This window comes from Micromys minutus (assembly GCF_963924665.1).
Source record: "Micromys minutus genome assembly, chromosome: 16".
Taxonomy (NCBI): Eukaryota; Metazoa; Chordata; class Mammalia; order Rodentia; family Muridae; genus Micromys; species Micromys minutus.
In genome coordinates, this window is record NC_137985.1 from 26,149,648 (window position 1) to 26,163,929 (window position 14,282).

General features: G+C 42.7%; 1 protein-coding gene across 4 annotated transcripts in view; it reads right to left on the minus strand.

Moving 5' to 3' along the window:
- Positions 1 to 14,282, minus strand: part of APLP2 (amyloid beta precursor like protein 2) — a 57,296-nt gene that overhangs the window by 11,791 nt on the left and 31,223 nt on the right. For 2 of the 4 annotated variants that reach the window (XM_080930112.1, XM_080930111.1), the window contains exons 3-11: positions 13,694 to 13,817; positions 10,315 to 10,427; positions 8,933 to 9,129; positions 7,554 to 7,762; positions 6,443 to 6,610; positions 3,631 to 3,761; positions 2,504 to 2,578; positions 1,122 to 1,280; positions 593 to 721 (exon numbers count right to left, since the gene is read on the minus strand). In XM_080930112.1, the coding sequence (XP_080786238.1) occupies positions 593 to 721; positions 1,122 to 1,280; positions 2,504 to 2,578; positions 3,631 to 3,761; positions 6,443 to 6,610; positions 7,554 to 7,762; positions 8,933 to 9,129; positions 10,315 to 10,427; positions 13,694 to 13,817 (1,305 nt within the window). The remainder of the gene's footprint in view (positions 1 to 592; positions 722 to 1,121; positions 1,281 to 2,503; positions 2,579 to 3,630; positions 3,762 to 6,442; positions 6,611 to 7,553; positions 7,763 to 8,932; positions 9,130 to 10,314; positions 10,428 to 13,693; positions 13,818 to 14,282) is intronic. The other 2 variants (XM_080930114.1, XM_080930113.1) reach the window with 1 other exon arrangement.

Genomic DNA, 14,282 nt, shown 5'->3' on the forward strand with positions numbered 1-14,282 from the left:
CTTCTGCCCAACAAAGGAGTGAAACTCAGCTGCAGTACTCCTAAGACTTCTTACTGTAAGAAGGTTTCGGGAGTGCATAGAGCACCAGTCTGTGTAGCTTTACATTAAAACAGGGGGATAAAATGAGGGTCATGATGGGATTACACAGCAGTCTGGAAAGCCAACAGACTAATAGAATGTGCAACCCTATGTACAGTTCACAATTCTTTCTATAAATATATGGACAGTACCAAAGAAACAGAAACCTGTACAAATGACAGTGGGGAAAGCTGAACTCAGCACAGGACAAACTCAGAGATGTTTGTCTAAATGAAAACTTCAGTAGCTACAACAGGAATAAAGTGTTTTGTTTTGTGGCTGTAGAGGTCAAATCCTGAAACTCAAACACACTGGGCAAGTGCCCCAAGCAGTGAGCCAAGATCAACTTTTAAGACCTACACAATGTATTTGCCTAGAAAAGTCAATTACACTACTAATTCAGGTGACAGACTTGAGTCAAATGAACTGACAGAAAATTTGATTTGGGAGCTGGCTTGTCTTTTGACAAAATGTCTTCTAACAACAAGCACAACCAGCAGCGTGTTTAGTTTACCTGGGATTTCATCTGGGCGGCCTTTTCTGGGTCAACAGCCAACACGTGTTGGTAATGGCGAATGGTGTGCAGGCGGTCTTTGTTCTCAGCACGGACATAACGGCGAAGAGCTTGAAGAATTCGATGTGGCTACAAGACCAGAAATTCAAATTAGTGGGGGAGGACACAGCCCACAGCATGCATGGAGAAGTCAATGGGGGATTCTGGGCTCTCTTCTTCCACCTTTATGTGGCTTCTAGAGATGGAACTCTGGCTGTCAGGTTTGTTTGTCACCAAGTGCCTTTATCCTGTATCATTTCACCAACTTCCTGTCCAATATGTTCTAGGACCCTCAAAGCAAGGCAGCTTCAGTTTAAGCATTAGAAAAAGCTTGAGACTACTTAAGTGTTCTCCTGTTTACCCAATTCCTTCTGTTTAGTAGGCTGGCCCAGGGTTGAGACCCTCCTGCCTCTACCTTCCAAGTACATGCTTTAAAAAGGCAACACCAAGAACATGACTTGTCTATGATTCTGCTCTGACCCCAACTCACCCGAGGTGGGTCAGACTGCAGGGCAGCCAGGTAATTTTCCAGAGCTATGCGCCGACGGTCATTCAGCATGGCTTCTACTCGGGCCAAATGGGTTTCCACAAGCTGTTGCTTCTCACTGGCTGCTTCCTTTTCTAAGGCTTTAACCATAGCTTGGAAATGCTAAGCCAAGAAAGAATAACAACAAACAATTTGTGTCATCTGTAGAAGTCTAGTAAGTGCATACTCTCAGAACCCAATGCTACCCTTTGCCTTGTGCCTCTGTTTCAGTAAGACAGTAACAGATTCAGTGACACAAGGACTAGGCACACAATCTCTTATTTTTATTAGAATGCATAAAAAAAAAATAACATTTTTGTGTTAGAGACACTCTCGTGTTTCTGTAGCTGACATTACTAAATTTTCAATTTCAATATCTGGTTTCTTAATGTTCATAAGCATCTTTTCCATGTTCTAACAAGATACCAACTTCTAAATCCCAAAGCCAGTAACCAACAGAGCACGAGTTTTAAAACACAGTTCATGTAACAGTAACATGGTGGCTCACACTGAGTCGCACCCACTAGGGCTGTGAAGAAAACATTGTCTGTGAGCTGCCTGGCCCTGTTTGCTGGCAGCTTAAGGTAGTCCAGTCAAATATCCCTAAAGATCAAATTCTTGTGTAAGAGTTAAAGCTCTGAGATTCTGAGTGACTGATTAAAACAAGCCAAGGTCCTTCAGGAAAGGTAGCAGAGACTCATAGAGCTAGCTGAGCACACGCCTACTTTCAAGTATGTGCTTAGACCAGTGAGGTTTTGTTCAATGCCCCAAAATGCCCCAACTCACAAGTTAAGGGAATAACATGATTAATGCTTCAAAACCAAATCAGTCTTAAAATTGTTATTTCTATTGCTAATCTCTCCCTTCTAATGATGAGGGTACAATCTGTTGCTATAGTTTTGAGACTACATTTTTACAAAGTAAGGGATGAGCTTACATTGAAGATCTTTGTTTTCTGCCTTTTGCCTTGTCAACGAGTCTGCCAGTTTCTTTTTAATCCAGTAGTGTTGAAAAACAAGCCACAGCCCATGAACAAGATGACAGGGGCTTTTGCCAAGAAAGCAGAATTAACCAACAGCTAAGCCAAGGTTATTTCCTGCACAAGTTAGGTATGCTCAGAGAGTTTGATTTCTTTCTGCCACAAGTAAATACTATTAGTGGTGAAAATGAAATGGGAAGGAAAGGAGAAAGGGGGTGGGGGAGAAGGAGAGGGAAGAGGGAGAGACTTCCTTGTAACGCAAGTCCCTATAGGAGGAGGTATTACATTCAAACTCCCTGGGAGTTGGACCCAAACTGCATTTGTAACAGGCCAGGCTGACCCCTTTGTCCCCAAGAAAGCATCCTACCTGAATGAGCGTCTGTCTTTCTGCCTTGGGGAGGTTCTTGGCTTGAAGTTCTGCTTCTTCCCATTCCTTCTTTACCTAGAACAAAGATCAAAAACACTCATCAGAGAATAATCCTCTGAAACAACTTCCCTATTTTCTAAAAATACTGCTGGGTGCTAAATCCAATGCTGGAAACTGTGCAAAAGGAAACCGTATCATATGATCCCTGAGTTCAGATTGCTGCTCAGAAGTTTCTAGTCTCGGTCATTCCCAGATCCCCTCGATACCATCATCCTCTTGTTATGTACCATAAGCACGTTATTCTTTATGCTTGTTATCCCTTCACTTAAAAACTAAAGAGTAATGCCCTTTTAATTGTTTACTTCCTGTGATTTTTTTCCCTTTTTTTATTAGATACTCTGTATTTACATTTGAGATATTATCCCTTTACCCTGACCCACTCCCATCCCCCTCCCCCTCCAGTTGCACCTTTTTTTTTTTAAATTAGAAGTTATATGAAAATAAAATAATGGGCATTTCACTAAGAGTAAGTCCAGTGTAGAAAATACAAAGGTGGAGCACAAGTCCAGCAAACAATCCCTGTTTTATTGCTGTTCTGAAAAAGTCTTATGTAGTTCAGGCTCTCAGTGTAGCCAAGGATGACCTTCACATTTGATCTTCCTGCTGCCTCATCCACAGTACTGTGTCCCTCTGACCAAGTCCAGGGGTTTACGGGTGCTAGACAAGTGCTCTTCTAAGTAAGCTACATCATCCTAAGCCCCCAGGTACTGCAATTATAAAGTATTAATAACTGTTTTACTTCATCTAATTTACTTTTACAGTTTTAGAACCCAAGTCTTTAATTTTAACAGTGACAAAAAAAAATGATTTTTAAAAATAAAAATTTAAAGTCAGCAACAGCAAAAGGAGCAGCAAACAAGTGTCCAAAAGTGTTCAGAAGTGTCTGAAATGCCAATGAAAGTAACGCCACTACCTGAGAGACAGCGGGTAAAGAAAAGAGACTCACGTACCAGAACCTTGTGTATGTTTTAGCCAACAAACATGCCTAGTGAGCACCAGGTCCTGAATCCAGTCTCTAGCACTACAAACCAAACCCAATACAAACAGTGTGAACTGGTGATGTTTACCCTGTCCATTCGGTTGCGGTGCCGAATTTCCAGCTGTTCCTTAGCCTTCTGGAAGCGGGCGTGTTCATTATCATCAGCTGAGGTCTCAAAATACACATCAACATCATTGGTTGGCAGGGGAGTCGGGGGAACTAAACAAAGTCACAGAAGGAACTCTCTTTAGCAGTCAGGTAATTTGTCAAATACAGGACCCACAAAATGGACTCAACTTGTCTTGGGGCTTTGCAAGAGCACTCCACTATTAGACTGCAGAAGGCAATCTTCTTGGCATAATATTCACTACCCATGTCAGTTCATGACAGTAATTTTGGCAGTCCTTCAGCACCCGTGAGGCATTTACCTATAATTAATTGCAGGACAAAAAGAAAAAAAAAAAAAAAAACTGCTTCTACAATCTTCCCTTCAGAACTTGAAACGTGAAAACCTAAAAAGGTCACCCTACTGTTTATTCCTAATGGTATGTAATGTTGAAATTAGACCTCATGGAGACATTTCCACAAAGGTGTTGTCCATTTATTTTTAAGGAACAGGCTTCTATTCTATCTCTCTTATGGCAATCTTCAAGTCTTAATTTTGGAAAATTATTTCAAGTGCACATTATTTTCATATAGGTTGAGCGTACAAAGTCCAAACCATGAAGGACTCTTACACCTCTGTCCAGTACAAGGCTAATGGCGGTTAAACTAAATTCTTATATTTGATGAGGACACCTTTTACTGATGGGAAGATGTCTTGGTGGTCTTGATTCATGACGATGACTGAGGATGCTCCAGTTGTCCTCTGGAGCATAGTTCCATCATCCATCAAAACAAACCTCTTACCTCACTGCCGGTTAGGCACGAGCTGGTATGGCCCCCAAGGCTAGTGATTATGTGCACAATGGACTGGTGGTAAGTTAACTTTGCATAGTTTTCACCCATTAGAATAGGGATGTAACTATGAAAAAAACAAAACCCCCCCAAAAAAACCCCAAAACCTAGAAATTAGCCAACCGTTCCACAAAATGTATCAGATGCAACTTTCCTTGCTTCCCTTTATTTAGTAAGCCTTATAACTATAATTTTGTGATATTTTGTGACTTTGTAATTTAAAAAGAATCTCAGTATCTAGCTTTCAGATCAACTGCAGTACAGTACGTTTCTTAGGAAACATTCTTCTAGTGTTTACTAAAAGTTTGGTGAATTTTTCAAATCTATTTATGCCATTCTATACCCAGTCATCAGCAGTGGAAAGGCTTTCATGCTGCATGGAAGGTTCCGGTCTCTGGGCTAGGAAAATGCACACAGTGAGTCTAAACACTCCTAGAAACCAAAAGAGAAAGGCACAACTCTCTGGAGACTTACTTCTAAGACACGATCTACAGGTCAGAATCATGACAAGCCTCGCCTACCCCTTAATAAACACGATGTGATCACAGAAAACCTGGTATCCATAGGTATTCAAGGCTCTCCTGCTAAGAGCCCCACAAGTACATATACAGATGCTTCTCCTCAACAGGCTTCTCCTGGTGCACAGGAAACTTCACCTTGTTTCAAAGCACTGTCTGACCTTTAGGCAGAGACAGTATCTCCATATTCAATGAGATAATTAAAGGGCCTTCAACTCCTTAAACTTTAGTCCAAAACAATGTTTTGATATTCCTTAGCTAGGTAATTTTAAAAAGCACTAAACACCACAAAAATTCTTATCTCTGAATCTGTCCTAAATAAACTGTTTAAGGATAGGAGTTCCAATGGCTCATTCTTTGCCCTTTCAAGACTATTAAATAAAAATAGTCTTTCCCTAGTTATCAGGAATGGAAGCAATAGAAGCACACCATGCTAGATTAAGATTTTAAACCTCTTTGGGAAGAGGAAGAAGAACAGTGAAGATATCTGAATAAAAAGCCATCAGAAGCTACAGCAAATGCCAGGAACAGGCAGCAACTCATTCCAATGAGTTCCAGAGCAACATCCCAGGCAAACTGCCTAGTCTGAGGATTTTCCTAGCACATGAATAATGCCACGAGACAGTCTTAACAAAGGAAGCAGTACCTATGAGAAAAGAAAAGCTTTCTGTTTAACAGGAATCCAATGCAACTAAAACGCTGCCCTTTATCTGAAACCAAGTCACACACAAACAGAAATGCACTCACTTCCTAAAGCCCTGTATAACTCACGTGACCACAACACCAACAAGGCCGAGCCAAGAAGTTTAAAACACAGATTTCTTTCCACTAGAATGCACAAAACAAGGTGTTCCAATATTCTGGAATCCCACAAGTATCCCTATTGTCACTCCTTTTGACAGTAGGTATGTATCCTAACAGGTAGCATGTACCACAGGGGTCAGCAAAAGGTTAGGTCAAAGACAGAAAAAGAGGCAAGGCCCAAGGCACATGCTTGAGCATGCTCAGTGCTATCATGTAACAGCTCAAAGGTACCGTACTCTCAACAGCAGTTGACCAGAGGACACTAATCCCCACCCCACAACCTATGAATGAATTCCTAAGGCCCACTACAAAGAACAAATCTCTGTTTGTGCCACCCACAGCACGAAAATGGGCATACTACTGCCACCAACCACCAGTAGACACACAGGGAACACAGGACACCAAAAACTGAGCTTACAACTGCCAACAGGAAAGCAAAGCCTTGGTCTAGAAAGCACAAAGATGAGGGGAAAACGACTGACAGCAAACACCTGACAGATGCAGTCACGAGGACGGCCAGGAGGGACAGAAGGCTGGACAGGGTGGCACTGCTGTGCAGGAGGGACAGAAGGCTGGACAGGACGGCACTGCTGTGCAGGGCCAGCACAAGGCGGGACTTACTCATCGCTCTACACACAGCCATACAATAATCCTCAGACTCAAAATTGTTCCTGTTGCCGCCGCAGCCGCCATATATAAAGCGTACGCACTTTCCCTTGGAGAGGTCGAAGTACCAACGAGGCATCACAGCCCGGCAGGGCCCCGTCATGGCCTCCTGGGAGCAGACAGCTGTGTGAAAATGGTCAGAGTGTCAGCAGGGCAGAGGCAGTGCTTGAAATGCTTCACAGTGCTCCAGGCCAGAAGGCCCTGACTAACCTCACCAATGCAGGCAAACAGAATCACTTTCCGTGCGATGAAGACATTTAGAGAGAAAGATAACTTTACTTTTTTGGGTTTGCACTGAGTCTAAATTAGTACCACGGGCTGACATAAAGGATCTCCTTGTGAGCCTCACACTTGTGATCTGTGCAGTGGTGACAGGTGCCTGCTTTGTTTGTTCTAATGGCTCCTAGGATCAAAGGAGTCAAAGTGAGAGAAAGGCCATTTCAATGGTAATACCTGCAGCAGGGGCCAGAGCACCTGCAAAGGACCAGTGTTTCCACTGTTGGAATCTCCAATAAATGCATAGTTCTACACCAGTCAAGCATTTCCCTCCAGCTAAGTCCTTACTAATTCTTCAGGTCTGACACACTTTCAAACATACAAGCAGCAGTATGTAACGGCTCTAAACTATCATAGCCTCTTCCTTTTCAATTTCATCTTACCCGCTAGAAGTGCCTGACAAGAAGGGTAGCCTATAAACAGGAACACACGTGGGAAAAGAAAAACCAAGCAAGTCGCTCTGCTCTAGAGAGCTGGTCCCTGAGCAGCAGTGAAGTGATCGAAGCCCTGGGAGGACGGTGCATCTTAGGCTGGCTGTGGAGCCTGAAGCACTGCTGCTGCTTTCTGTTGTGATCCTTACAATGCCAAACCCTGCTTTCTGGATCTATGTTCGATCTCTTGGATGTGCCACATGCTGACAGCTCCGCTGCCACACTAGAGAATCTGTCCTCCTGATGGTGCAGACACTGCTCTGCCCTCTGAGACTTACCCGTGCTGAGTGATGAATGCAATACAAGCGCCAGGTAAAGAAGCATGTGGACCTTAGAGCCATGGCTCTATACTGCGTTACCTTTAACATCGTGAGCAATCTCCTTGTCTGACACGGTGCCATCACTGCTGGGTTCAGTTGGGTTCTCCTCATTGTAATCATCTCCTTTAAAGGAGTCATAATAGTAATCACGGTCTTCCACCACTTCCTCCCCTTCCTCCTCATCCTCATCTTCCTCGTCTGCAGCTGCTTCTGTGAAGTCTTCCAAATCTGCTTCAGTAGGAAATTCACTAGAGGCCATAAGCCAAAAACCAAAGTTAGAAGCAATTTTTATGCACAAAGCAGGATTCCCTTCCCTATTCTGAAACACAAAAACAGAGGCAGGAAATAAGCTCATCTCACATGTAACTGTAACACCAAAGCACTCAGTCCAGCATTATGTCAATACAGAATTGCATTAACCTGTAAAAACTAATGTGGCCCAGGCACTGGACGTTGGTTAAGAGCTCTTACTGCTCTTGCAGAGGACCTGGGTTCAATTCCCAGCACTTACATGAAACTTCACAACTACCCTAACTCTAGCCCCAAGAGATCCTGTGCCCTCTTCAGACTTCAAGAGCATAGGCATACACATAGGGCACATACACGTATGCAGATAAAACATTCATATGTAAAATAATAATTAATTTTAAAACTAATGTGGTCCAAATTGATAGAGAAAGAAAAGCCACAGTTATTGAGTTATGACTGACAAAAAGCTAGATGACATTCAGCACATGGGGACACTCCTGTCCTGGTGGTTGGGTTTTGTCACTTGACATAAGCTTTCTCTGGAAAGAGAAACCTCGATTGATAAAATGCCTCCACCAAGCTTGCCTGTAGACAAGTCTATAGCACATTCTCTTAATGACTGACCTCAAAGGGCCTAGTCCTAGACAGGTAGCCCTGGAGTGCATAAGAAAGTAAACTGAGCAGCCAGCAAGCAGCAGTCCTTCATGGTCTTTCAGTCCCACTTCCAGGTCCTGCCCTCCCTTCATGAAGAACTGGAAGCTATTTCCAGGTTGCTTTTGGCCACTGTTTTATCGCAGCAGTAGAGACCTAACTAAGACTTCCCAGCCTGCTATCCCTTGTATCATATTCAATATCAATACATTTTTCCTTGTATTTGGGGGGGGGGGGGAACTAAGACACTGACCTTACCTTATCCAGCAATGAGGAACCAACAGCCACTTTTACAGAACAGCTAAAAAACCAGACCTGACATGGTGTCATAAAACTTTAATCCCAGAACTCTGGAGACAAAGGCAGGCAGATCTCTAGTCCAAGATCAGCCTGGTCTGTATAAGGAGTTCCAGGACAGCAAGGGCTACAAAGTAAGACCCCTCAGATTTAAATGCCCCCACCCCTCCCAAATCAAACAAAACCAGAAAAAATGAATCCAACACTTTAAACAAATTTACCTTTTGTCAAGATCATAGTCTTCCTCTTCATCCTCTTCATCCTCTTCCTCCTCCTCTTCTTCTTTGGACATAGTTGAGTCAGAGTCCACAATCTTTGTCTGAGGACAGCACACATACTCAGTGCCGTGGAACTGGTCTACCCCACAGGGCAGCAGCATGCCATAGCTGTGCAGGGCCATCCCCTCAGTCAGACACGCCTATAAGAAATCCACAGACCACATCAAGACACTTTCATAAGCTCCCTCAAGCCCTAGCTTCATCCATAAAAAAGCTTTATCCGAACACTTAGATGGCAATACATTCTCTCCTGGACACATTAACTGTTCTGTCAAAACATTATAATACTATTTTTTTAAAAACTTGAAGTTTTTCTTAATTTATAACTTCTTAGACAAAAACAACTGAAAGACCAAACTCAAGATCTAAGGAACAAATTAAAGAGTTTCAGGAATTAATTAACAAGTTAATGCTATCCAATGCCATTACTTCTGGGATAGTCACTACTCTAGAATCTGACCAAAGACAAATTACTGAAGGACTAATCTAACTGAAGGTTCGACGTAAGAAAGGGTGTCCCTATCAAAAGAATGAAATGACACCTAAGCTTGACTGCTGTGCTTGTGTACACGCACACACCTAGGTTTTCTGCACTGAGGAGCCAGGATGCCTTCTTGGGGAGCTCTTCTGACAACATCCGTGATCCTTAATTCAACTGTCTTAACACCTCCCACCTCATTTTGTGGTGTTAGGGATCAACCCAAGGCCTGCACATACTGGATAATTGCTCTTGTAAGAATTTGTATCCGAGCCCAAATGAAGGAGGAAATACCACTGAAGTATTTTCTGTTCCTCTTGTGACAGTGCTCTGTGGGAATCCTGCTACCAGTTTATATTCTTAGCTCCCTGACAGTCTTTAACTCTAGAAACCAGTCTTCCCCTGATGTACCTCTGTATAGAAGATAACTAGTCTTCTCACATGTATTTTTTTATTATCTTTACTTATGTGTCTGCCACATATATGCAGGTGCCTGTGGATGTGGATGAGAGCATGACATGTGTCATGCAACATGGGTGCTAGGAACTGAACTTGGGTCCTCTGAGAGGACAGAAAGCACCTGTAACCACCGTCTCTGGCCTCCTTCTAGGTATCTATAATTTAGCACATAAATATCTACGTGTGGTGGCACACACCCCCTCTTAATTACAGCATGAGGGAGGCTAAAGCTGGAGGACTGTGATGAGTTCCGGATCAGCCTGAGCCATATATCAAGTACCAGGCCAGCTACACCACACAGTTAAAACATAATTAAAGAACCCCCTGGTGCTGGTAAAAAGGAATGTTCCTCTTCCAGCTGGGGACGTCTACTCCACACGAGCCTTACCTCCTTGACTACAGTGTGCCAGCGCTGGTGCTTCTCACACACCTCCATCCGCTCTTGGTGGAAAAACTGGCAGTTTTCTGGAACTAGCAGAACATCACTTACAAATTCACCCACTGGGAAAAACAAAAGGTCTTTGTCAGAAGAGAATGGTTGTGATTCCAGGTGAAAACAGCCTTCAGTTCCCATTCCTATTACTATCTGCAGACAGCTGCACAGTCAGGCATACATAAGCACACATGGGCACCGGAAGAACTCCCTATCCCACCTGCAGCTTCACCAGTAACATCGCCTGGCTACAGTCCTGTGTAAGAACTACTGCAATACATTTCTGGGAGATGTGACAGGATCCCCATCCGTCACCACCTCAAGACCACAGTGTGGTGAGCCTTTCTTTACCTTTCTATTAGAGCAACTGATACAGGTAAAATTTTAAGTGGACCTCCTCATATATACTGGGGGAAAAAAAACTAGTAATGGTTATTATTACCTATTGGTGTATAACACTACTGCTATAGTATAAACCATTTAACTGGAGTTTTCAAAGGGGTAGATTATGTAGCAGAGAAGGTGGATCATTTTAAACTTAATCTGAAAAAAGCAGAGGCTGACTATTTATAGGATACACTGAGCAGAATATCAGAACTGGCGCTCTCACCATGAGCACTTCTGTTTCTGTGTGGTAAACTCGTGTATGTGCACACATTCAGACCAGAGGTCAGGTGAGAGGCCTTCTTCTACCGAGACTCGATGCTGAGAGAGAGCCTCTCACTTAAGGCAGAACTCACTGTTTTGGTGAAGACTGGATGTGCAGCAAGACCTGGGGATATCAGTCTATATCCCAAGCCCACTCCCAGCTGTAAGGTCTAAGATACATGTTGCCATATCTAGCTTTTTTGTGGGTACTTGAGCAACCACTTTACCCACCGAGCCTATCATTTTAATACATAAAGAGGTCAATATGAAAATGCAAATCTAGGTCCATGTATATGTAACACACATTTCTTAGCTTTGTTTAACAAATGGGCCAAGAGACAGTAACTGCCTTGATAGAACTAAGCTAAAACAGCTAATGTTCCTACCTCAGCTAAATACAATTACCACTCAAAGAAAACTAAGCTAATTCCTAAAGAAATGCCTGAATTCAGAAGAGAAAAACTATAGAATGAGAATTTTTTTTATACCAGAAAACATTTCCTTGAAGCTAAAGGCATGCTAAACCGACACAGGGTGTAGCAACACAAAGGGTACACCCAGAGGCTGTACCTGGGCAGCCAGCACGATGACAATGTCTTACCCAACAGCAATGTGACAATGTAACAAGCTGACATCACACAACTCCTAGTAAGTTCTGACACTGCTCTCAAAAATACATAAATCACAGCTGCCAAGACGGCAACAGGTAAAAGCACTTGAACAAGCCTAGCAGTAACCTAAGTTCAATTCAAGAACCCACATGAAGTGGAAGGAGAGAGCCAAGTTCACACAGCCTGTTCTCAGATTTTTACATGTATGTGGCATATGCCCTCTCTGCACCATGTCATTGAGGCACACAAATAATACTAGTAAGTTTTTTCAAAAGAGCAGCAAGGACAGGCAGACCTAAGCTGTCTAATGCTGGCGCAGTGTGAGGCAAGGGTCAGACAGTGTAGTTAAGGTGGAAAGGTCGAAGGAAGGAGGATCAAATCATGGAGTTTAAGTCATGCTTAGTAAAAAGCTTCAACATTCTTTACCTAGATAAGGAAGAGAAACTATAGAATTTTATGCTAAGATATAATTTATATCTTATATTCTTATATCACTGAAAGGAACAAACTGTGAACATGGCCAAGAAACATGCATGAAGGTTATGGTCACAGTCCAGACAAAGTGACAAAAATACAATCTGGTGGAAGGAGGTAAAGGCAGAAATCCACATTTTCTGATTCTCAGTACCACGGATGTCTAAAGGGTCTTGTTTCTTTGCTTGGTTTATCATACCACTAACCCAACACAGCTTTTAAAGGTCAGTAGATAGGTCCAATAATCACAGAAACCATTAAAAGCAGCTATGAAGATAGAAGGTTGTTGAAAAATCAAGAACAATCAAACTAAGCTGGGCAGTAGTGGTATAAGCATTTAACCCCAGAGCTTGTGAGAAAGGTGGATCTCGAGTTCTAGACCAAGGTGGTCTACACAGATAGTTCTGAGACAGCCAGAGCTGCAGTCACATCTTTAAGCTCCCCCCCCACGCCAAAAAACAAAAAAAAAAAAAAAACAAACTGAAGCTGGAAACACACACATGCATACAGAGTGCTGCTTCAGTTACAGTCTGAACATTTTATGGGTAGATTTCTCAAAACCACATCATACAATTATTTCAACATACTCCATACTATACAGCAAGATGTCCAAATTTAGGTGACAACTAAGCACACACAATGTCCTTCCTTCCTGCTGAGGAACGCTGTTCAGCACAAGAGCTGCACACTCTGCACTGCTTGGGCCCAGTTCTTCCTCTTGGCAATACTTTCTTGCTACATGTGAGCCTAATAAAAGCAACATATCCCATTTTGCTGATGTCTGTAGTTTAAGGGAAAGTTTTAATGGGGGGAGAGGAATAAATTTAACAGATTGCTCAAGTGAGATCTAAAGATCTCCTGAGATATCAGTGGTAGTGCCTTACCTGTGTTAACATGACTGGACCAAGTACAACTGTTTCACCCTTACTAGCATCTGAGACACAATCTGTTCTTGAATCACCCAGACTATATATAGTACTGTGAGTTAACCATTCACATGTCAGGCAAAAAAGGGTTAAAAAGACTACATTCACTACATGACAACCCTACTTCTGAGGAACACACTGTCACTCACAGCTTTGTTCAAGCTGGCACTAAATGTTATCAAACCAGTGATTGAATGACAATACTTGGGTAAAGCCCCAGACCTTGAGAATGGCGGGTCCACACAGCATCTGGCCCTGGCACCTGGCCACATGCTAAGAGTCACACATTCCCTCTCCTGAGAAATACTCATTGCCTGATATGACTAACAATACAAATCTGAACAAGATGAGCTGCAGGGAATGGAGGACCCTTTTCCTTGGCTGCTTTTTAAAAGCTGCTTCTCAAATAGCTTTCTTACTGTTGATTTCAAATAGTTAATGTTAAGGGCAAATCTGCATTGCTTTGGTGTCCTGGGAAAGGTGTCATCCTCGGAGGCAAAAAGAGGCTCACAATGGGGGAGGCAGTCAGTCTACCACCCACACAAGGAAGCAACAAGAACTCATAGGAAAAATTCCTCCGCTAACTTTAACAGATGCAGACACTTTACTGGGATCCAAGGGCAACGTGCAAGGGGTGGGGAGGAACACTTCTAAAAGGCAACCAAAAGCACTTACCAAGACACTTGAATGGTATAACAACGTGACTCTTGCACTGTTTCTTGTCCCTTCGGCACCAACTGTCAACACTGACCGGCTGGTTTGCTTCCATCACATTTGTGATCTGCAGCTCTGGATAGATCTGTTTAAGAACAACAACAAAATCCACATAGTAAACCCCCTGTGGATGGACAGTACCTCCAAGAGCACCCATATGCTACATCAACTTCAAGTTCCACTACACTATTCCACGTTCTAACAACAAAATTAAAATATGCTCAACTACAACTTTTCTTTTCTTTCTCACTTTTATAACAGATATTATTGAATTTCCTCCAAAAAGTTTTTTGATCGCCTATCCTATGATAGCATATATTTTAAACTGGTCATTAAACCGGCCTATGACCTTGTCAACCTTAGCCATATTTATCTGGATGGACATGTGGTCCCTTGGCACCAATGATGCGGTTGTTCCCTAGCATTTCTGCAAAATTTACAGATCCACAAATTCACCATCATGGTTCTGCATGTGGAGGCTGCACCTGCTCCCTCCAGTTCCTGTGCAAGCAGGTACAACAAAGGCTAGTTTTCTTTAGATAGCTTATAT